General features: G+C 35.8%; 1 protein-coding gene across 2 annotated transcripts in view; it reads left to right on the top strand.

Moving 5' to 3' along the window:
- MED13L (mediator complex subunit 13L) overlaps positions 1-25082 on the top strand; it is a 246117-nt gene that overhangs the window by 124909 nt on the left and 96126 nt on the right. For both annotated transcript variants that reach the window (XM_084868238.1, XM_084868237.1), the window contains exon 4: positions 3067-3150. In XM_084868238.1, the coding sequence (XP_084724364.1) occupies positions 3067-3150 (84 nt within the window). The remainder of the gene's footprint in view (positions 1-3066; positions 3151-25082) is intronic.

The raw sequence follows: 25082 nt of genomic DNA, 5'->3' as shown, positions 1-25082 counted from the left end.
AAGAAAGTAAAATCCATTAGTAGGGGGTGCCCAAGTCACATGGCCAAAGTTGATGTCAGTGAGAGAAGGCAGGATAGCACACATTTGGGAAGAGGTTCAATCTACCATTGCTGTCAGTTGAGGTCTTCTCCCTTTTAATAATCTATCCTCCAATCAGGTGCTGGCTATATTATTTAAACACAGATATGTTTCTAAAACACAATTATGGATACATTTATACATGTTTTTAAAAACTGAGCCAAAGTGGCTTCTTTGGGTATTTTCTTCATTTGTGATTTAGAATTTCAATATTTGAATATTTAGGCCTTCCGACTTCTATAATTTTAAGATCATGCTTATTTTTTCTTTCTTCTGAGAAAGTAACTATGCTTCCTGTTTTCTTAATGATCGATTATCCCTTTTTGGAAAGATGCCCAGAATGATAAAAGATCATTAATTTGGTTTTTACTTATATAGAATCTCTGCTAATTTGACTTGATTCTCCTTCCCCCTTCCTTCCTATGTTTTTAGAATAAAACATAAGCTGATTTTGATGGAAAGGTATTATTTCCCCTCAAACATGCAAATGATTGCTTTGCACACAATAGAAGATTACCTGGGTTTTTTGAAGCTGTTCTGCTCTATTCTGTCCATAATTACTCAGGGAGACTTTAATCTGTGGGTATTTGACGTTTCTAAAAATAATGGCTCTTAAGGGTAGTCCACTGGTGCTGCTTTCCTAATGGATTGTCAGCATATTCATCCCTGGTTAGTTTAAAACACAGCTGTAAAATTGCCTTTGGCTCAGAGCCTCTTGATTTGCCAGAGTTGCTGTTTAGAGTGAAGATATTCATTTGGAAAAGTACAGTTAGAAATACATGAAAATTGGAATTATAATTATGATGACATATTTGTAAATTACTAGCTTTTAATGTCCTGTAGTATTGTGATCCAATAGAGGTGATCATCAGAGGGTAAATGAGCTTTGTCCTTGTATGTGTTGGGTCAAGGATTTCAAAATAGTAAATATATGGGGTGGGCAAAGTATCTTTACAGTTGTAATACAACAAAATAATACAATAATTAGTGAGTAATAATACAAGAATAAACTGTGTTTTGCATACTTACAACTGTAAACTTACTTCTGCCCACCCCGGTATTCATTAGAACACAGTGGTAGGTTCAGCCCTAAGTGAAGAAATGGCGATTTAACATTGCAACATTGAAGAGTCCTTGAGGATAATATGGTAACAGAAGCAGGACATGATTAATCAGTGAGATCCCATTTTACTGAATTGTGACTGTGCAATTCTCTAAAGGACTTAAGTGATAATATGCTTTAAAGCAGCGGTTGCCAACTGCTGGTCCGCGGACTAATGGTGGTCAGTGAGGTCCAAAAGGTTGGCCACCACTGCTTTAAAAGTTCCAACCAGATAACTGATTCCTTTTCAGCTGATTCCTTCTATTAGGAACTCCATTACATTAGGTTTCTACTATTACAGTTAGAAATACATGAAAATTGGAATTATAATTATGATTATAGTTATAATTATAAGAGACACTAGACATTATAGACACAAGTGAATGGAAGCACATGTATAATTGTGAATGAATAGAGAAATATGTTCACCTTAAGATAATCAATTTATGTGTTTATTTAATATTTTTAAGATGGAAAAATTAAGACTTAAAAATTTTTAAAAAGTAAAATATTTTTGTAGGTTTTTGTAATTGCACTAGAATGGATGTTTCAGGAGAGAGCAGGCATACAAAAGAGCCTACCTTAAAGAGATTTTGGAGATGATAGGAATAATGGAGTGTGCTTGGCTAGAGGAGGGAGCATCACTAGGGCATAGTAGAAACCTAATGTAATGGAGTTCCTAATAGAAGGAATCACCTGAAAAGCTTTCTTCAGCCCTTAAATTATACGGGTTTCTGTTATCTGGTTGGGACTTGGGAGCACTGCAGTTTCTAGAAAGGAGACTTTTTTGCATACGTGTTTGGTATTATATAAATTAGAGTGGTAAGGTAAAGGCTTTGATACTGGTGAAGTTACTCTGTTATGAAGTTATATAAAATTTACAGTACCTGCGCAGCTCTATAACATACATACATACATACATATATATATATATATATATATATATATATATATATATATATATATAAATTTCTGAGAGGAAGAGAGAGCAAGAGAGATAGAAACATCAATGATGAGAGAAAATCATTGATTAGCTGCTTCGTGCACACCCCCTACTGGGGATCAATCCCCTAACCTAGGCATATGCTTTGACTGGGAGTTGAACTGTGATCTCATGGTCAACCACTGAGCCATGCTAGCCAGGCACTATATACTTCTTGGTAACCTAAAGTGCAGCTTGGTTGAGAGTGTGGTAGAGGAAAACTATATTTGGACTTTTTAATTTATGAAAACTGTCATACTTATAATTTCATAATTAGAGGGACACATAAGAACCCAAAGTTTGTGGTGGCTCCTTTCTAACACTAACTGTCCCATCTAGGAAATGGCTTGTGGAGTTAGGCTGTGGCCGCTGCTATGGCACCTGTAATCCAATATGTTGTCTGCTCATGGCTTTAGGGGCATGCCATGGGGCATGCCAACTTTGGAGTCAAGTTGCTTGTATAGTTAATTATTTAGAGCCATATTGGCAACACACACACACACACACACACACACACACACACACACACCACCCTGATAGCATTTTCATTTTCAGCAGCTGTTTTTTTTTCTTCTTTTTCTTTGTGAAATAGTGAATTTTGAGCAGTAGCAGGGAACTAGGAATTATTTCTAAAGAGAAATGCTTTCCTAGGACTGTTGATTGAAGAACACTCTATAAATCTTGCAAGTGATCTTGCAAGATAATATTATACTACCTTACAGAATTTTGCCATATCTTCACAGTAAGGACATTTTGAATATCTCAATGATAAGGAAACATTTTGACAGTTTAATTGCTGATGTTTTTTATTTCCAATGATGTATGCCATTTGTCATTAATGATGCGATGACTTCTTAATTTATTATTGAAGCTATAAAAATAATTTTTGATGTAATTATCATAGGTGCCTAATGGATAAGAACTTCGTTAGGATTGGGAAATGGTTTGTTCGACCGTATGAAAAGGATGAAAAGCCAGTCAACAAAAGGTGAGTGTTTAGAATGCTCTTGGTTTTTCTTTCGGTTCCTTTTGCTTGACTACAACTATCTTTGGGGAAGGAGGTGGGTGTGAGAAGCAGCTTATTTGTTTACTTTTCTAATAATGCTTGTAGTTTATATGTACTACAATAGATTTCTGGATCACATTTTATTAAACACTGCATTATAAAATTTCTGTGGAATATTAAAATTGAACTATAAAGATGATTATCACTATTGCCTATATGTAAGCTCCTTATTACCACACTATTTAGAATTGAAATATTTTATTTTATTATTTGTATTCTTTATTTTTCTTCTTTAAAGTATTATATGGCATAACCTTTAAAAATAGTCAAATGAATTCAAATGGTAACAATATTTATAGGATTGATATCCCTTAATCAACATATCCTTGATAATTGTCAAACAAGGACTGTGAATTACTCTAAACAGTGCTAAACTTTTAACCATCAAAGGCAGTCCTTGATACTAAACAAAAATGGAGGCTTAGATTAATCACAGCAGAACCAATAAACAAAACACTCAAAATTAAATATTTGACCACTTACCTCTGAACACAGGATAGATTTAATTAGAATCATAGGTTGATGGTGATTATTTCATTTCTGAAGAGCAGGGTATACAATCTTTATTCTTTTTTATTTTATTTTTTTACTGCCATACTTGTCCTAAGCTAAGAGTCCCAATTCCTGGCTATAAAGGTAAGAGTTCTTGAAGCCTTTTCTGGTAGCTCTAAGGTTGGATCTTGTGGGTAGTTTGCCAGAATTTTGGCTGTTAACTCTTGCCTTTTTTGGAACTTTTACTTTCTTAATTTCCGACCAGAGATTCAATTAGCAGGCTTTATGTCTAAAGCTTTGATGAAGTGGTTGTGGAATCTGCTCATTAACCAAATCTAATTTATGAAAATTTGGTTTCTTTTTTCAAAACTGATAAAATAGGGACTGGCTGCTACCCCCCCACCCACCACCCCAGCATTTTCTCAAATCACCACGAAGTTCCTTAAAATATTTTTCCTCCTTTAGTACATTTAAAATTCTTTAGGATTTATTTAAGAAGTATATTTAAATAGAACATAGTAGGTATTATGTATATCAGAGTTTGTCGGGAAAGTATAATGATACTTTTAGAAAGGTGCCGCCGGTATGTTTGGATGTATAAAAGTGTGATTCTGTTTGCAGATGCTTTGATTGAGGAAGAGGAATTTTTTCATTTATTTATTTTGATTTGGTCTGACCAATGCATATGTTCTGAGGACATAATTAGTCTTTGCATTTTTCTTCAACTTTCTGAATGGTTAAAGTTGTGCTTTTAATGTTGGGGAGTCTAAATGGTTAACTGTGGAATTGCTTTAGCACAGGATCTCTATACCATTCGTAGTATGGCTCGCTATGCTTAGTGTGCATCCCCACAGCTGCTCACTGGTGAGTTAACTGAGCTGGTCCTAAATGTGTGATGATGTGAGAGCAATTTGAGGGATGAAGAGGAAAAGTAGAAATAAAATAATGATTGAAAGAAGAGCAATTCAAAAATATATATTTTAATTTTTTTAGTGCTTTCAGAAAGGAAGGGAGAGAGAGAGAGAACCGTCAGTGATGAGAGAGAATCATTGGCTGCTACCTGCATGCCTCACACTGGGGATCAGGTCGCAATCCAGGCATATGCCCTATCAGGAATTGAACTGTGATCTCCTGGCTCATAGGTCAATGCTCAACCACTGAGCACAGCGTCTGGGCAGCAATTTGTATTTTAATGGTTAAAAAATAATGTGTAAAAGTCAAATGTAGTTATGAATCTACTTTATATAAAGTTTATATACCTTCACACTTAATTTAGATCTCAAAAGTCTTCCTACCTTTAGCCAACCAATAGATGTAAATAATTCTGAGTAATGTAATGGAATTATTTTATTATATTTAGATTCTATGCTCATGATTAAATGTGGAATTTTTTTTTGTAGTGTACAAATGTTAATGATACTTTTATTGGGATAATATTAATAAAATTGCATAAATTTTAGGTGTATGTTACAATTATATATGTGTTCACTCTATTGTTTGTTTACCACCAAAAGTCTAGTTTCTGTTATCCTACATTTACCCCTTTTATCCATTTTGCCCTCCTCTACTCCCCTAAATGTTAATGATTTTGAAAGAAACATTTTAAAATACATTAACAGTTAGAAAAATTTAAAACTGAAGATTGAATATGAACAGTTGCCATTTGCTGTTATAAAACTTTATTAAGAGTAACTACTTTCCCACTTTTATTTGCTGAGTGCTAATAGAGTTTCTTGGTGGATGTTGACAGAAGATCTCAGTAGTTAAGTCATTTTAGGTGGATAGAGTGACAATGGAGAAGGACATTTAGAATGATAAGATTTGGGATCACATTCCATATCTTTCTTTACAATTTATTTGTTTTTGGATAAGGTGTTTAGTTTTTCCTTGGCTGAACATTTGTTTTTTGCTGTTATCGAGTAGCAGTTATTATCTTAGGAGAATTTGCTGCCCAAGTGCTAAACAAATTTTATACACAAATTATTATTTTTAGGAACTCTTATTTGATGCCATTAGGTACAAATAAAAGGAATATATTTTAAAGAATGGTACTCTGTGTAAAGTATAGTAATACTAACATTTAATTTTGTTCAATTGGTTAAAAATATGATTGAAAACATGACATTTTATGTAGCTAAAATAATTCTAATAGTGGGAAGAAATGAATATATTGATGAACAGGGTTCCCCTGTTGGATTAATAGTGTATAATTTCTTGAGCTATAAATTTCATATTGATAGCAAAACTAAATCATTTACTGTGGACTATAAAATAGAGTTTTCAATGTTTGATATGAGTTAATGCTCAGGATAATTTTAGAAAAATTATTATATATATGTGTATGTATAATAAATTTGACCAGGCAGGTCCAAGAAGATAAAATAAATACATTCATGTCATTTTTTCTCTATAGTGACATATGTTTGATTATTCATATCCTTGGGAATGTAATATGTAGGAAAGAAAACTTTGGTTTTGTCCTGAAGAGTTACGACAGCTAACATCAAACATTAAAAAATTATGGTTTCGAAAGTATGTTGAACTTGAAAAAGCCTTTAACTAGTTGCTTAAAAACAAACCAGTGGAAATAAATATTTTAAAAATTATTTAGAAATTATTCCAATCATAGAATTTCTTTCTTTTAGAGAGCTATTCATTTTCTAATTTAGTCTTAATTTCAGCCCACATTTGATTATTGCAATTTTCAGGCTATTAATTTTAGTCTTTGAATGCCATTTTTAGCAAAATAATTGATTGCCCCCAATGACAGTTTGTACCTTTGATCTTTTCTAGGAATCAGGTTTATAGTAGTTGGGCTAATACAAATATTGGTAATCACAAATAACCAGTTTACTAGTGCATTTTCTGAATTAATTAGCTGTCTCTTCATTTGCAAACCTGCCCTGCTCTTAGATGATAGTTCAAATAGCCTCATAATTTTCAAATATTCTAATTACTTTTTTTTATATCATGCACCTCACTGGTAATTAAGCCCAAAACCTAGGCTTGTTGAACAATGACCTCCTGGCTCATAGGCCAAGGCTCAACCACTGAGCTTTGCCAGCCAAGCCACTGCTCACTCTTCTATCCATCCTCCTTTTTCCTTTCTCTCTCCTTGCTATAGGTCAGTCATCTGTGTTTCCTTCTAGAGCTGTAAAGATGAAAAGGCAGGGAAAGGGATCTCTTACCTAGAGGTTAAGCAGTCATGTGAACAGATACTTACAGGGTGAAAGGTAAAGGGAATCTTCTCCCAGTGTCCAGAAAAATAAGATCACCAGTGGTCATTTTTCAGTTTTTCTCATAAATTTTCTTGGTACATGCGGTGCTTGGTGCCACTTATCTGTGAACAAGAGCTAGCTGGTGGAAAATCGATATAAGAATATTAATGGGGCAATTTAAATTTTATCTCATCATGTGTCATACTTTTGCAGCTTCTTTTTTTCCATGGGTCTATAAAATATGTAATCATTTTTTGCTAGTTTATCTGATGAAAGATATATAAAAATACTATGTATTTTGTCACTTGAATATACTTGAGCATTGTGTGAAAAGTGAGAAGAGAGATGAGATTCAAGTCTTGGAGAGCATCAGCATTTACAGGCTAGAAAAGAGGAACATATAAAGGGGACTAAGAAAGGTCAATGAAAGACAAGAACAAGGAGTATTGGTATCACCAAACCCAGGGTTTTTTAAAGTTTCAAGATTAATCAGCTGTGACTGCCATGGAGGCCTTGTAAAATCCAGTTTAAGAAGCTAGATTAGGCAATTATATAGACTTGGTGAACATAACTAGCAGTTTCAGTGGAGTGGTGAAGTTCAGGTAGTAGTTAACTTTCAGTGGGAGTGGAAGATAAAGATATTGGTTGTGGAGTTGTTGCTGTATTTGTTACAAGTAGCCACAAGGTGAAAACTGTTGCATCTAGGAAGGGAGGAGATAAACATTTAATAAGAGCCCATGATGAAACTAAGTGATACTGTCTATGTTTTTTGGTTTTTTTAAAAAATATATTTTTATTGATTTCAGATAGGAAGGGAGAGGGGAGCGAGATAGAAACATCAATAATGCGAGAGAATCATCGATGGGCTGCCTTATGCACGGCCCCCAGTGGGGATCGAGCCCAAAACCTGGGCATATGCCCTTGACCAGAATTGAACCTGGAACCCTTCAGCCCACAGGCCAATACTCTATCCACTGAACCTAACCAGCTAGGGCCTGTCTGTGGTGTTTAAGTGTGTTTCATGTACGAGGCACTCTGCTCTGTATTTTCACAAACATTATGCATAGAAAAAAAATGTTAAATTGAAAGATCAGTTCACTCAGAGGTGATGATAGTTAAAAAATTGAATGCTTTACAGGTAGTTTTGTAAGTTTTTCTTTCTTTTTTTTCTTTCTTAATAACCAGAGATTATCATCATTAATTTTTAAAAAAAATATATTTTATTGATTTTTTTTACAGAGAGGAAGAGAGAGGGATAGAGAGTTAAAAACATCGATGAGAGAGTAACATCGATTAGCTGCCTCCTGCATACCCCCTACTGGGGATGTGCCCTTGACCGGAATCAAACCCTTCAGTCCGCAGACCGACACTATCCACTGAGCCAGACCGGTTTCGGCTATCATCATAAGTTTTAATCATGTTTCATGAGTTCATAAAAGTAAGTTAATACAGGACAATGCAGGCAAGGCCTCCTTTTTCTCCTCCAATTCTTAAAAGCTAAACACACACAGGGAAAACTCAATAAAACCCTTGTTAGTACATTTAAAACCAGGAGATTCTTCAATTGAGGGGTAGCACTGGCACATTGGAACATGGCTTGGTGTATGAAGTACAATACAGGATATGTTCTGGAGATGCCATAGGGCAAAGAATTCTGTGTTTGTGCTTTGATTTTCTGTAAACGACGCTTTCCAAGTTTCAGAGTTCTTTTAATTCTGCTGAGTACATCATGGGGAAGCCTTCAGTTGTGACATTGACAGCTTGTATTTTTTATCTCTTTTAAGGAAGAATGCAGTACATCCTGTAACTCCTTTGAACAAATCAGGTATTTTCAGAAACAAATGAAGTTACTGAGGAGCCTACTTGGAGCTGAGGCTAGGGTGACACCAAACAGGATAAGGCAGATGAGCACATAGAAGTATTTAGGATTGTACTAGTAAATCTTGCATTCAGGAATTAGAACTTTCTGTACATGTGACTTTTTCAAGAAAGTGATGCACATACACATTATTACACAGATTACTGATGAGCCAGAATCTGCCATTCACTAGGCTGTTGTTTTGGAAACAAGTGACTGAAGTTTAGGACTTTATTATAACTCCTGTCCTTCAGATGACCACTTGTTCCGATGGATGGCACACACACTTTCTAAGCGGCACTTCAAACTGTACGAAGAAGTAGAAAATTTGGTCTCTGGATGGTTTGCCTCAAAACAAGCAAAGTTCTATTGGGACGGTACCCACAAATCACCTGAAAGATGGGGGAAATGTGTAGCTAGCGATGGACATTACTTTGAATAAAGCACTTTTGATGTTTCTATTGAAATTATCATGTTTTCTTTTATTACAAGTAAGCATTATTAACTGTTACACATAGTATATATGAAGTCTTTTGATCCTTTATGTATTCCTATATATCCACAGTGCTTGATGATGAGTTAGTAAAAATCTTTAAAAATTTAGCTCTTTAAAATAGAGTTATTCTTAGGTGCACTGGAAAAGGACAACTTCAGTATACTAAAGTATAATTTACAACAAGATAAAATTGGGACTCTGATGCAAATATAAAATGAACAAATGCCAAAATTTTTAATCAGCTCATTTAATTAGTTGTGAAGGAACAGGTGAGATGTAAAAACCAGGTTAGAGAGCATTTGAGCAGCTAGATTTTATAGAAAATTAATAGATGTTTGTGCACCTATAATGTAGTAGCTATATGAATAAATAATGAATATAAATTCATTATTTTTTTAAAATTTTATTTTAGAGGATGGGAGGGAGAGGGAAACATTAATGTGTGAGAGAAAAACATCGGTTAACTGCTTTCTACTTGACCCTGACGGCATCGAACCCACAGCCTGGGTAAATGTCCTGAGAGGGAATCGAACTCCCCACCTTTGGATATACATGTTGCCTCTTCAACCACCTGAGGCATAACAGCCAGGGAAAATTTATTTTAGTCTTAAATAATCACAGTTGCTTATTAATTAGGACATGCATGCCTGCTGGGCACTATACAACGTCTCAAATCTTGGAATCAGATTGGACACCTCTACTTTTATTTCCTGTCCATATAGATTTTACTTTATATCACAACCCTGAAAATCCAGTTTCACAAAGACTTGATTGCAGGGAATATAGCACAGTTTAATGTTGACACTGTAGTACCTTGAGGTAGTAGTTTGCATAGTTTCTGACAAATGCTGTTTTCTTTACCCCCAAACGAAAAATATCCCACCACACCCTTGTGAATTTGCTGCAGTGTTTTGGGGTGTTGTGGTCACAGGGTCCAAAGGAGGGAGTAGGTAATTCTTGGATGGGCATTTCTCCTGCAGAGCATTGAAAGGACAAGTGTCTTATTTCAAAGTTTTGATTAAAAAGTTTTACAAGTACTCTAGGGAGCCTCTAATTAGAATTATTAAATTTCTCTCCTTAAACTGCCTGCTGGATGGTGGTGGTGTTATTGATGTCCAGGTAGCTCTACACTATGCAATCCTGCCAAGACTATAGGCAGTTCTGATGCATTAGAGCTATAGTATAGTGGAGTCTCAAACTTTTTGTTCTTAAAACACCTATAAACCTTACTGAGCACTCAAGAGAGCTTTTGTTTATGTGGATTAAACTTATCAATATTTACTCCAAAGAACTAAAACTGAAAAAAACAAAAAATAGCAATAATAAACCCATTTCATGTTAAAAGAAATAGCCCATTTTTAACTAACAGAACAATTCTCTTAAAGAGAAAAATATTTGGTCAGAAGAGTAACAGTTTTTTCAAATCTCTTTAATGTCTGGCTTAAGGGAAAACAGCTGTATCTTGTGTCTGCTCCTGCATGTAGTCTGTTGTGACATCACACATCATGTAGCCTCTGGAAATCTCCATTGTGTACTTGGGGGAAAATCAGATGAAAAAGATGAATAATGTCTTTATGTTATTCTGAAAATAGTTTTGACTGCTGCCTGCTCAGAGTGGAGCTTTACATTCTTAATGCTTACAAAGAATTTCAATGTAGACGTGGTCTGTCTGCATTCTCCTATTAGGCAGGGGCAGATAAACTTTTGAAAAGGGCCGGATAGTGAATATTCTCAGCTTTGCAGGGAATATGGTCTCTGCCAAAACCAGTCAAGTCTGACATTTTACTGCGAAAGCAGCCATAGACAATGTGCAAGCAAATGGGGCATAGCTTGCCCCAACAAAACTTTACAAAAAATAATTGGCCCTGTCCTCTGCCCTTAAGAGGGAAATTGCTATTCAGATAAGTTAAATGATTAGCTGAGAGTCATACAGCTAGAAAGTGGAGGATTCAATTCCATGTATTTCTAGTTTTGCAACCACTATCTTTCTCATTTCTTCATGCTGTCTTCACTAAAAAGGTTAATGATTACAAATTTAATGTACCGGTAGATGAGATTATTCATTACTTGTTATAGATGACTTTTTTAGGATAAAAATGTATCTAAGTTTAATGTTGTATAGGGGCTAGGATATATACTCTTCCCTAATTACCCAATAAATGATTGGATAAGGGTCCTTATTTAAAATATTATTTGGAGGGGTAAATACATGTATATAGTATACAGTTTAAATGGCACAAAATGGGTAGGTGAAAAAGTCTCTTCCCCACTCACTTCCCAGTCAGCCAATTTCTTAGTGTTAATTCCTATTACCAGTTTCTTTTTTTCTTTCCAGAGACTAGTTTATGCAGATATACACCAGCATGCATCTGTACATTTCTCTTTCATACAGAGTGTATCTGTATAACTTCGTATACATACTCTACCCATTGTTTCATGTCTTTATTTTACTTACTAGATAGATAGTGATAATATGTTGAAGATCAATCCCAAGTACATGCATATAGAACTATTAACTTGCTTTATATTCACTCTGAATATTTGTTTTATCAGACTTAACTAATTTTAGAATTTGTTTTGTCATATACATTCCAGGAGTATCTTTTCTAACAGTTTTTTTTTTTTAAAAAACGATCTTGCTTTAGTATTTGGTAATATATGAGTAATATAATTTGACAAAGTTCTGTCAAATAATTTAGTATGATTAGGAAAGAAAGACATGAAGCAATAAATAATAAGCACTGAATGTGAAAATTGGGAGATCTTGATGTGGGTTCGTTCTAGTGAAGAGCAGAGATTCATGAAGTTGAATGGGTTTTGACAACTCGAAGGTTTGGATGGCTTGGGTTAGAATCAAAGTGAGGGAAACTGCACAACAAAGACATCACCATGGTTTCTCTTAAGGAAAGATTTGGTTGAGTAGAGAGCAAAGTGCATGCTTAGCAGCAATGGAAGACAAAAAGAGACAATGTCTAACAGGACTCCTTGAGTGATTCAGAGAGTTATAAAGAAATTCTTTTTATTTTTCCCCCCCTCTCTCCCGTGGGTCCAAGAAATTAAAAGATGATGAATTGCTTTGTAGGATTTGTATATGACTGAAGTCATATGCTTGTACTGTGAATCGCCTACAGACTGTCCGGGTGTTCATTTATGGCGGAGAGCGGCTGTGAGTGAACTTTGCCCCTAGGCCTTGTACTGCTGTATGTCATAATGACAGATTATTGATTTTTTTGTTTAGGCATTTTGGTGAATGAATGTGGCAAAGAATACACTCTTTGGGATCCATGTAACATCTATAAGCTTAGAACTATGATAAAGTTCTAAAGTCTTGAAGCTTAGATGAATTGTGATAGAGACTTACATTGTTCTAGCAATGACTAACAAATTAGAATTTAAGAATTGCAAAATTCCACAGCCAGAGATAAGCATTGTCTTGAGAGTTAAAGATTATTTTTTAAAAGCTTAAAAATAAAAATAAAAACCTCAAAAAAACAAAAGCTGTTTTTGAGGGTTCAGTCCAAACTCGCCACTAAATTATGGCTACATGTATAACTTTTCTCTATTGCTTTTGACTCCTTGCTTCTGGATTTTGGGACTGTTTTTAGTTAGTGCCTTTTGTATTGTCTTACTTGATCTTCTGCCAAGAATTCAATCATTTACTGTCTATAGGCTCCTATCTCTCATGCTAATTTATTTAAAGCTGGAGTATAGCACACATTATTGCACTTGAGAAGCACCTAAACCCTATTACAGCATTAAACAAAATTTCTTTATAGTGCTCACTGGTGCTGCTATAGCCTCTCTTGCCTCTCTATATGTGTTTAATCAGTTGGCATCTACTTCAAACTTGAAGGGAAGGCACCAGCAGAAAGGCAGTCCTGCTTCCTGGAGTCCGCAGCACAGGCTTAGATATATACTGATGGATAAATCGAAATGGTCCAGTGCAAAGCAGCCAATTTAGGGACACTTAGCAACACAACTTCAAGTTGGAAGGAAGAAAGCTCATTTGTGTGTGTGTGTGTGTGTGTGTGTGTGTGTGTGTGTGTGTGTAGCTAATATTTTTAACTTAAGACTAACATTTGTTGAGATACTATGCTAACTGCTTTACATAAATTATCTCTAGTCTTCATAACATACCTGGGGCTTTGTGTAATTTTCTTTGGTTTTACAGATTCGAAAATGGAGACCTAGACAGATTCTGTAACAAGCGTTAGAAAGTGCCAGAGCCAAGAATGTGTTGTCTAGAAGGGCAGGACCTTTATGTGTACTGCTTGTTCGGTAGTTTGTATCTTATTATTCCTCACAGCAGCCCTGTGAAATTAGTGGTGGTGGTGGTGGTAGTAGTAATAATTTTAGTAAAAGGAATTGAGATACAGAGAGATAAGTAACTTGTCCTAGGTCACATTGCTACTGTGAGCAGAGCTAGATTGAGTTGTTTCCAAGGTTCTTGCCCTCATTCTCAAAAAATGAAAATTTACCCCAGAGAAGGGTAAATTGTAGAGGTTTAATGTTACGTGAAATAATAAAGAACAAACAAACAGGATTATTCAATTTTTTAAATAACTTCATTGATTTTAGAGAGGCAGGGAGAGGAAGAGAGAGAAACATCAATGATGCAAGAGAATCTTTGGTTGGCTGCCTCCTGTATAATCCCCTAGTGAGGATGGAGCCCATAACCTGGGTATGTGCCATTGACTGGAATTGAACCTGGTACCCTTCAGTCTGCAGGCAAACACTCTATCCACTGATCCAAACAGACTAGAGCAAGGATGGTTCACTTTTTAGCTTCTAGACTAGAAAATCTAACTGCAAATAATGGAAAAAACTATTTGTGAAGACCAGTAGTGTATGAGCCTTGCTGGCACAATGAAGCCCCAAGTAGGATATTTAAATGCATATTTAGAAGGAAGAAAGAGGTTTCCATCTTTGCACATTCTCTCAATTAATAGGCAATGGTCCTGGCACTTGCCCTAAGGGGCTAAGCTGGAAGTTGCTCTGTCAAGGGTTCCCTTGTGGTAGTCACATGGTTTGCATTTCCCCTAGAGCTGTCAAGCATGAAATCATGTAGTCAGGTTTCTCAGACCAGTTTGAACCCGGGGGTCAAAGGAATAGAGATCAGGCATAGAGAGAGGTGAGGTTTGCAGTCTGCCTCTTGAAGGTGTACTAAAAAATCAGTGACTTGTGCTTATTAGTAAATTAAAAAACACAATCTATTTGTGGCATTTAACCAAACTTAGAATTATTAAGGGGGAAAATGTTGTTTTCTTTTATTCATTTTATCTTTTAGGTGATGTGTAAGAAAAACAGCATTCTTTTAAAGCTCAGAAATTGGTCATACTTTATTAAATGCTTAGAAAGACATTGAGTTTTAATATTTAACAATATTTTCAAGATATGTGATATAATAGATAAATATTAATAATAAATTATGAGAAAATGCTTTGATAACCACATGACCCTGTTATTGATCACTTAAGGCTGGGAAGAAAAACACAGTAGCAAACTTTTTCTCTGATGTAGGGTGAATATTAAGCTAACAAGAATAATTTCAGGCATTCAGATCCATCATTAGAGAGATCAATAATTGAGTTAGTATTTAGAGACAGGAAGTATGATCCATTAATCAATTAAGAAACAGAAGATAATATCCTACCCCCATCAGAGTTATAATTTATGTGATTGAGAATAATTTTTATGTAATTACTTTTCTGACATATGTTTGGAAAGCATTCTAATAAAACTTTTAGGTTAGGGTCTGAATATATAGGGTGTTTCTAAAAAATGTATACACACGTGGAATGAATATAAAGTTAGTGTTTATTACCATACAGTTTATTTTCAAATTTAAAAGAACCGACAGAAATGAATAATTTTTTTGTCAATACCTGTTTTCAAATTGATGACCATTCTGGTTCAGGCACTACTGTTAATGCAAAGCAGTGGAATTCCAAGCGTCAAGAACCATTTCATTTGGTATTTGCGTGCCCTCAATTCACAGACTATTGCTGGTTTTGTACCATAAGCTTTATCTTTTCTGTATCCCCATAAAAAAAAAGTCTAGTGGATAATTCTTTTTTTGTTCAAAGCTTAGTCTGGCTTTTGTACTAAAGAAACCATGAGCTAATACCCAGAACATAGCAGATACTTGAATATTTGAATTATAATAATTTACACATTCTTCACCATAGTTCATTAAGAAAATGGGGAGGGTTTGGCCAGATCATTTTTAATGATTTTTTTTCACAACAAAGGTCTATGATTTTAGTTTTATTCTGTCCTCAGGGAACAAGGTATTTCTTCAGACTCAAAAGCAGTTGTGTTCAGAGACTAGTCCTGACTACATTTCCCAGCAGGCATGAGTCTGTTTTCTGCAGGGCTTGCTGCACTCTAGTGCCAGGTTTCCTAGTCATCCTTTTCCTTCAGTTTCTGGTTCCAATTAAAGGAAAGTTTACAAATGTGGAAAGTTGCAAAATAGAATCAGTATAGGTTAGGCAACATCCAGTGTGAATAAAAATCTAATCCCATGTATTTGAGATCAGATCCCAGCTTTAATTAGCATACTTTGGTGAGCTAATTTATAAGCCTAGAGTGCCTCTTATACTAGGGGGGATGTCTGGAAATGGGGCATGAAGTTTGGAGAACAAAGCTGACTGGAATTTAAGTGGTGGTGCTGGTGGTGGTATAGTGTGAGGGATACAGAACATGGCCCATGTAAAATAATGTTCACAAATCAAGACTTGGCAGGAATCTATCTACGCGTTACCTTAACATAGTACAATACAATGTAGTGTGCTAATCAGCCTGGGAACCCAGACATATGTGAAGTTTATGGGAACTCTAGGTTTTATAAAATTCAGCTAAATAATTCTTGCTTTGTTTCTTCACTATTAATGAAATATGATGAAAATATTTTTAGTGCTTAAACATTGCAATAAAAAGGGCATAAAGGCCATTAATAGTATCTGCAGAATGACAGACCTGCTTATTCTTCAAATAGCAAATCAGCAACTTGCTTAGAAACCCATTTGAGCATATAATAAAAACCCACGCTAGCTTGATTAACATTAAATCATATAAGGTGTAGTAACTGAACATTTTTGCAAGTTAAATTTCCTGAGGTGGAAGGAGTCACTCCCCAAAACTGATGTGACTACTGAATTACCACAGTATTAGAGTGCTTTTACTAAATTGATTGTGAGCTCACTGATTTGATTAACAGATTCAAAATGACAAAAGATACTTAAGAGGATCATTGTAAACATTAAGTATTTTTGCTAGTTTAGAAAATTGAAAGGTGCATATCTGCCCTGTAAATTAGAGCAAAATGAAATCATATTAAATAGTCTTTAGGTTTCCTTATGGTAAAAACCCCAGTAAGATTCCACAAGATTATCAGGTTATAGAGGAGGGGAGAAGGGCAATTTACTTAACTACTTTTTATCAATATTTTCCTTGCTTTTTAAAAAAATAATTTTTTCTTGATTCCAGAGAGGAAGGGAGAGGAAGAGAGAGATAAAAAGATCACTGCTGAGAGAGAATCATTGATTGGCTGCCTCCTGCACACCACACACGGGGGATCGGCCTGCGACCCAGTCATGTTTCCTGACAGGAATCAAACTGTGACTTCCTGATTCATAGGGGGATGCTTTACCACTGAGCCATGCTGGCTGGGCTTCCTTGTTTTCTATTAATTTTGCCATTGGCCCTTGGCTATTGATGTTAATATACTAAAACTGTAAATGCCTTCCAAACAGGTGTTTATCTAAATAGTTTTGGTTTTGTCTGAAAGTTAGTTTTGTTCTTCTACATTTAGGAGAACAAAAGGTCCTTTTTTGTTCCTATTTGTTAGCATGTCTGGAACCAAGCTAAAACATGTTATTCTTGAGTGTTATCAATTGCGTGAATTGGCTTTATATGTGCTATGGAAGAGAATGAATTTTAATTCCAAAGTTTGTCATTAATTAGTAATCAGTTTCTAAACATATGACTCATTTTTATCAAAATGTGTTTAAATTGTTTTTTAGAAATGTTTTATTTGAATTCAATCAATCATGTCTATGAACTGGACTTAGTTTTCATTAAGCATAAGAGGTGGAGAAAGCATTCCTTATTTGAAACAATGACCGATGGAGCTAATGTTTCTCAGCTGTTTGAATAAGATTTCTTTCCTGAGGCACCTTGGCAATAATTACTTCAGTTCATGAAATTTCATGTGTTTTTAGAATTGAAAGAAAGAAGCTGTCATCATCTGAAAATTAAATATCCAAAACCATATTGAAAAGTGAAGATAATGCTGAATTACTAGTGATTCTTATTTTCTTCTCGGTACTCTCTCTATACGCTTGTATTCCCCAGTTTTCTATAATGAGCATGTATTACATTACTAGAGCCCCGGTGCACAAAATTCATGCCCGGGTACAGTCCCTAGGCCTGGCCTGCAATCATGGCCATCTTCCTCAGCAGCCAGTCTTCTCCCCCCTCTCCCCCCTCCCACCTCCACTGCTGCCACCCACCCCTGGCTCTCTCTTCCCCATCGGCCAATCGGGGCCTGCCGGCCAAGGGAAGGAACCAACAGGTTGGACAGTTGCAAGCTGGGGGCAGCTCGTGTGTTGAACGTCTGTCCCTTGGTGGTCAGTGCATGTCATAGAGCCCAGTCGTTCCGCTCTTAGGTCTGTTTGTATATTACTCTTTTATTATATAGGACTAATCAGAGAAAATAGTACTACTTTTTATAAAAAGTATATATAATACATTTAATATTCAGTACATTTGAGTACTTTCTTTTAAAAATCAGCACTTCTGCATTAGTCAGTTTGGCTCAGTGGATAGAGCATCGGCCTGTGGACCAAAGGGTCCTGGGTTCAATTCTAGTCAAGGGCACATACCTTGGTTGCGGGCTTCTCTCATGCCTGAGCCCTGGTCAGGCATGTGCAGGAGGCAACTAATCGGTATTTTTCTCTCACATCACTGTTTCTCTCTGTCTTTCCCTCTCTCTTCTCTCTCTAAAAATCAATGGAAAAATATCCTCAGGTGAGAATTAATGAAACAAACAAAAACAAAAACAAAAAAAGGAGAATAAAAACAAGCACCTAGTTTATAAATGAAATCAAGTGCTAAATGTGGGTAGGGCCAAAATATTAACTGCTAATTACTTGCAAGATTTATTTAACAATACTAGGAGATAACCCAGGCTCTCAGTGTTGGGAGAGTGATTAAAACTAATTTATTAGTGATGTCTTAAAAATTTCTAAAGCAGTAGTATTTGTATTTTTAGAGATTTCTATACTATCTTAATCTGAAAGTACTTATTTTTTATATATCATCTTAATTAACATTGTGGTCCCCCAAAACGTTTTTACAAAACCATTTAAACACATTTTAATAAAATGAGAGTCACATCTTTGGGCCTCTAGGGTTTTTCATATTCCTGTGTGAGGCTGGGCACTGTATTTACCATCATCCTTGTCAGTATGCTGTGTGCCAGGCGTGTGCTTTAGGTACTGTGAGAGGCCCTTAAGTGTGTGCTTCAGAGCATGGACTTTGAGGTCAGACTGCCTGGATTCAATTCCTGGCTTTGCCACTTACTAAAAATTAATCTCTTTGTTTCAGTTTATCTGTAAAAGAGGCAATTATTGTCCCTGCTTCACAGAATTATTATGAAAATTAAATGAGTTAATATTTACAAAGTGCTTAGAAGAGTTCCTGACATAGTTTATGTGTGATTATTAGTCAAATAAATATTTAATACTCATAAGAACTCCAGAGAGAGAGATAATAGCACTCACATTTTATAGATGTTAAAAGTTAAGCACAGAGAGCTTATATAATTTGCTAAAGGTCACACAGCTAGTTAACGTGGATCTGGAATTTAAATTCTGGGCTGTCAGACTCTAAAATGGTTGGGATTATAAGTGCCTTTCTTATAGTAGTCCTTGCACTTCAACATGTCCCTGGCAGTCATTTTATCTATTCTAGGCCTTATTGTATCATGTCAAGAGAGAGTAAGGCTTATGTTTCATAAAGCTTGACATAATTATAGTCAAGTAGGTGTAGAAAAATAATTAGACATGGTTCTAATGGGTAAAAAGAATATATGTGGGATTGCCTTACCTGTTTCTAAGATATTAGAAAGTGAAAGTTGTCTAAAATTTATAATACTCTCTCCCCCCCTACCCCCCCCACCGCCTCCAATACAGTTAAATAAGACACATAGTTTAGAGTCAACTTTATGTGACTGTAACAAATACCTCTTTGGGTGAAGTAACATCATTGGTAAAGGAAACATTATAATAATTATTCTGGAGAAAGTTTATTTATAAGGAAGTGTGGCTCTGGAAGCTGCTCTTTTCCCTACCATTTTGCCACAGCCTCTCATGCCTCAGTTCCCTAGGCTTGCTTGGGTTCTGACAGCCATGTGTTGAGATTGGGCGGCCTGGACAAGAATGTGGGTCAGAGAGGGTTTGCCACCATACCAGGTAGTTCACATGCTGGTTGAAGGTGGTTTATCCAAGCTAGCCGGAAAAATTCATCAGGACTTGAAGAATGAAGGAAGCTAGGCTAAGCAGCATCTTTTAGGGAAAGAGACAAAAGCTAGCATTGTTCTAAATGGGGGGGTGAGTTGAGCCAATAGGTCTTGTTTCAGAGACTGAGAGTCCTTCAAGTTTAAATTAACAGTTCAAATCCAAAACACTGACATTCTCAGAAAGCATACGTGAAAACTCAATTCAAGGTAGAAGATAGGATTTAGATTTCATATTCTGAAAATAGCTATTGCCAATCCTAAGGCAATAAACGGAGGTAGGCAAGGGCCAGGAAACAAATTTATAGGCCATTCTTTTTTTAAATATATTTTATTGATTTTTTACAGAGAGGAAGGGAGAGAGATAAAGAGCTAGAAACGTCGATGAGAGAATATCGACCAGCTGCTCTTGCACATCCCCTACTGGGGATGTGCCCGCAACCTACGTACATGCCCTTGACCGGAATCGAACCTGGGACCTTCCAGTCCGCAGACCGACGCTCTACCGCTGAGCCAAAATGGTTTCGGCTATAGGCCATTCTTTTATCCTGTATCCTGATTCTACTATCCTGTTTACCACACATATTGTCAAAATTTTGCCATCCACTTTGGGGTATGCCATGGTGGAATGCTCTAGTTGGTTATTTTGGAAATCCTAAACAATATATCAGGAATGTTTGTATTTGAAAAATGTTAGTGAACAATGTTAGTATTTGAAAAGGGGCAGTCAGCAGAATCCAGTCTTAGAGAACATGATTAATAAACAGTGCACTAGTACATATTTTAAAAGCACTGGCTAAGAAAAGTATCCTGTTACAATGAGCCTCCCTGTTTTGGAGATTCTCCTGGCTTTCTGCTGTGGACAGTGTGCTTCGCTGTCCCATTAGCATTGTCCACTGGCAGAGGCAGCTGAGGCCCAGAGAACTAACACTCAGCGCCGGATTAACAAAGCGCCCCACACCTGAGCCTGAAGCAGCTAAAGAAGGCAACATGTACTTTTTGGTCACTCCCTTAATTGATCTTCACTAAAATTTATTGGCAAAAATGGATTTTGACCTGAGGGTTCATCCCTTAAGTATTTGCGTGTCACATTCAGTGATTGTGATGCCTAAGAGGAGTGACCTTGGTGAATAAAACTGGTGATAATTTCAAATGCCATCTTTCCATCTAATAACTCAGATAATCTAAAGTAATTTGATAGTTGAAATAAAATCTCACAAATGATACCTTTGTTGCCCTTTTTGAATCTTGCTGTGTTTTGAGCATTTGCTGAAAGCTTTCAGTGTATTTGCTCACTTAATCCCCCATTTTTATCCTGTGTGGTAAGAACTATTATCTTCATTTCATAGATGAGAACACTGTAGTGTTTTTCATCATTTTCCAAAATGAAGAACTTGGGGAGGGGAACTTTATGAGAAATATTTATTATCTGGGTTTTCTCCTCATAGATAATATTCATAGAGGAGATAAAGCATCTCCCTATTTTTTTCAACTAAGTATTTATTAAAATCTATCATTATCTTCTACCAGGACATTCTTTCATCCTGATACCCTGTTTTCAGAAAATAAGACAGTGTCTTATATTAATTTTTTCTCCCAAAGTTGCGCTAGGGCTTATTTTCAGGGGATATCTTATCTTTCCATGGGCTAGGTCTTATTTTCGGAGGATGTCTTATTTTCGGGGAAACCGTAGTAGATCTCCATTCTGGTGTACAAAAGATAGTCTCTTAAAGTGCTAGAAAAAAATGTTACTTTGTGTCTGTTTTCCTCTTTCTGTTAAGAATTCTAAATTTGTGTATTTTAAAACATGCAAATACATTGGTATTAATCAAGTATTGCACTTCATTGCTTCTAAAAGGTATTTTCCCTCCACATTTTAACATCAGATCATGATCTTTCCTATCTAAGAATTATTATGAGTATCTTTTCCCAGTGGAAAATATAATAAAATGACTGTGTCTAAAATGATGAGATGTCTTAGATTCAATTAAATATAGAGGTACATGTAGAAAAAAAAATGCATACATATTAGGGATGTGTGTTTATTTTTTTATATATAATAATATGTAATCAAAATGTGTGGTTTTTTTGTTTTTTTGTTTTTTTAATTATCTCCCCTGCTTAGAATTCCTCCCATCATCTATGTTAACAAGTGCATTCCTGCCAGTATACATACTATCACGTGCCTTTTCTCAGGCATATACTGTGGTCCATGTTAGGATTGCTGGGGCAGGTGATGATCGCCTGCCATCTTATGATTAGCAAAGGTGACAGAGCTTTAGCACTCATTTCAGTGTTGTGCAGATTTCATTTGGCCTTGAACCCATTCATTGAACTCTTCTTCTATAACATTTTGACCCTGTTGATCTTCTGTATTCTCCTGGATTAATATTATTAGGCCAGTAAGCATTCAAACACTGACTGATGCTGATCTTCATACTATAATATCTTCCCATCTTGTAACTTCCTCATCTCTTGTTGATTATTTCCAATGCTGCAGGGTTCACTTTGTCCTCCACAGTTACTTCTGCCGACAAACATTTTCTCATCACTTTCAGTTATTGAAATGATCTCTGATTTATGTCTGTTGATTATACATCTTATTTGAATTACTTTTGTGTTTGTAAAAATGATAGGGTCACTCGTCTTTCTAAAACTGCATAAAACTAAGCATGACATGGATGAAATAGCAAGTACTGGAGTGGCTGCCTGTGACCACTGACGCCATCTGTTGGAAGCTAGTAGAGTTGATTCTTTGGCTCTAGAGGTTTTTCTTCCTTCTTTATGATGAAAATTTGAAAGTTGGAACTTCTGAAAGAGGGGTTTTCTGTATTTTGTCATAGATAAAAGTCTTACATGATTTTGTACGGAGATTCTATATGCAATTGAAAGTAAAGCTTTTACATTGCTTATAAACATGATGTTAATGGACTCATACTTTAAAAAATTAACAGTTTAGCAGTGTATTAAATAAATCCTCACGTAGTACTTTAAAATAGCACAATATAAAGGGTAAGTAAAGCAATTGGCCTCTAGAAGAAAATACAACATTTTACAACTCTTTGTAAACAAGGTTAAAGATGTTAGTCTAATTTTATTCTCTGAATCCCATGAAAATAAAGCATGCATTCTTGCTATTTATCTGTTTAAGATGTGACACAAATTAGTTTTCTTTGCATAGAGAATACATTGTTTTCTTATATGTAGACCAGTTAAATAAATGTCATTTTTTATTTTTATGTCTTGCATTTTCATTGAAAAGCATTAATGTTACCCTCAATTCAAAGTATTTACTTTTTTTTCTTATGTATTCCCCAGGGGCATGAGCTTTTCACTGTAGCTGCCCACAAGTCTTCCTTATTTAGAATAGGATGGAAACTGAATCTGACTCATGGTAGATTTTTAAAAATGCATTTACACTGTCCTCTCACCTTTCTTCAGCTTCGCCTTTACCCTAGATTCTGCAGAATTATGTGCTTGTGTAGTCCTTCTCACACATGGCCGAGTGCTCTACTTGAGCAGAAAAACTACAACTGACGCACTGTTTACTGCAGTTGTCCGGTGCTGCAGTCGAGCAGCTGTCATTGTTTTGCACAGTTCTGTTTTTCCTCCAAAACTGCCTGTGGCAATTTGTACTTATTCTTTATTACCCAAGGGTTTTTCAAGCAATAAAATAATGTATCTGACTACTTAGTGGCCTAATGTGATTTCCTTTTCAGAGAAGCAGCAAAGTAGAAGACTCTTTCACTTTTCCTCTTCGCTGACCATGCAGCATTAGGCCAGTTGGGGCAGGTTTTTGATGTGCTGCCAGAATGCAGAAGGAGATTTTACTGTATTGCAGTCGTATTTTCTTCAGATAATTCTGAACTGTTTATAAGTAAAACTCAGATCTGGTCAGAAATAATATCAAATATTCTACATGTAATCCTACCACGTAGAAAAATTTATTAACGTGATAAAATTAACATGATTTTAACGCTATCTTCAGGTCATGTAAAAAGATTAATATGACATAGTGAGAGTGAAAATGCTTTTCTTTATACCTGCTATCCATTTATTATACTCTGTGATCAGGCACGCGCATGCACACACACAAACACACACACACACACACACACACTTTTTTCTCTTTTTCTTTCAAAAGAGCCTACTTGTCCTAGATGCAGTGATGTATAGCAGTGAACAAAGTTGATGTGGATCCTGTCCTCCTGCCATTTGTGATTGATCAGTAGTTACAGAGTGGAGATGGACCATGTAGTGAGTGTCAAGTCTTGGTGCTGGAAGGGTGTCAGAAGAGCGCTCAGGAGAGGAATCTGCTCTTTTGGCAGCTTACTGCTGTAGAAGTCTCACTTCCTTTGTTGTATGTTTAAGCAGCCTTCCTGTCTGCCTTTGCCAAAGCAGCCCTCCAGACATTCGGAGGATTAATGAGACCCTGGGAACACCCTTCACACTCTACGACAGAACTAAGCTGCGTGTTGTCAAAGCCTCCTGCTTTCCCACTCCTGCTTTCTTCCCATGCTCCAGACATCCGGGGCACCGGAGTCTGAAGTTTGTAAGAGCAGAGAAGTTTAATCAAATTAACCTCTGTCCATAATAAATACTAACTGCTGTTTATATTTTTGTGTTAGTAATGTCATAGCAGTGGCACTAAGTACATATATAGCACAATTTTAAAGTTGTGAATTTCAATTAAAATTTGATGTTGTTGTTGTGATAAAAAAGATTTTTGCCTGATTAGTCTTAGGTCCTGCTGCTGTTAAATTCATCTGATTGAATGAGAGCTGTTTCTTAGGTATATAAAACTAGATAATTTATACTGTTTGAACGAAGCAGTAGCTTAGTAATTCCAAACAATGCTTAATTAAAATCACTATTTAGTGCTTACTACGAATACAAAAAAAGTGGTCTTCTAGGTCCTCTTCAGGGCTGCCTAGAGGCTATCACATACATTGTCTCCTGGGTATGGACAGAAAACAAGAAATGGCCTCGGTGTAAATGAGTGAAACAGAGTACTCATTGAGTTCAATATTGTTCTGGCCCTTATATTTGCAGCCTACAGGAACAATTTTGAACTTATTTGAGGAATAAAGGAGACAAGAGGAGGAGAAGCCAGCATTTTAGAAGAAGGTAGGAAAGGCAGAAAGTGTATCCACTTTCTGTGTGGGTCATCATGTAGACAGACTTGATTGGCTAGAGAAAGCAGCTCTCCTGGTTACTTAATCTTTACCTGCAAAAAATGTATTTTATTGAACTTTTCAAAGTTAAATTAAT

The sequence above is a fragment of the Pipistrellus hanaki genome (assembly GCF_964339955.1).
Source record: "Pipistrellus hanaki genome assembly, chromosome: 19".
NCBI classification, from domain to species: Eukaryota; Metazoa; Chordata; class Mammalia; order Chiroptera; family Vespertilionidae; genus Pipistrellus; species Pipistrellus hanaki.
The sequence above is the reverse complement of the archived record's forward strand: the minus strand, read 5'-3'. Positions and strand labels throughout refer to the sequence as shown.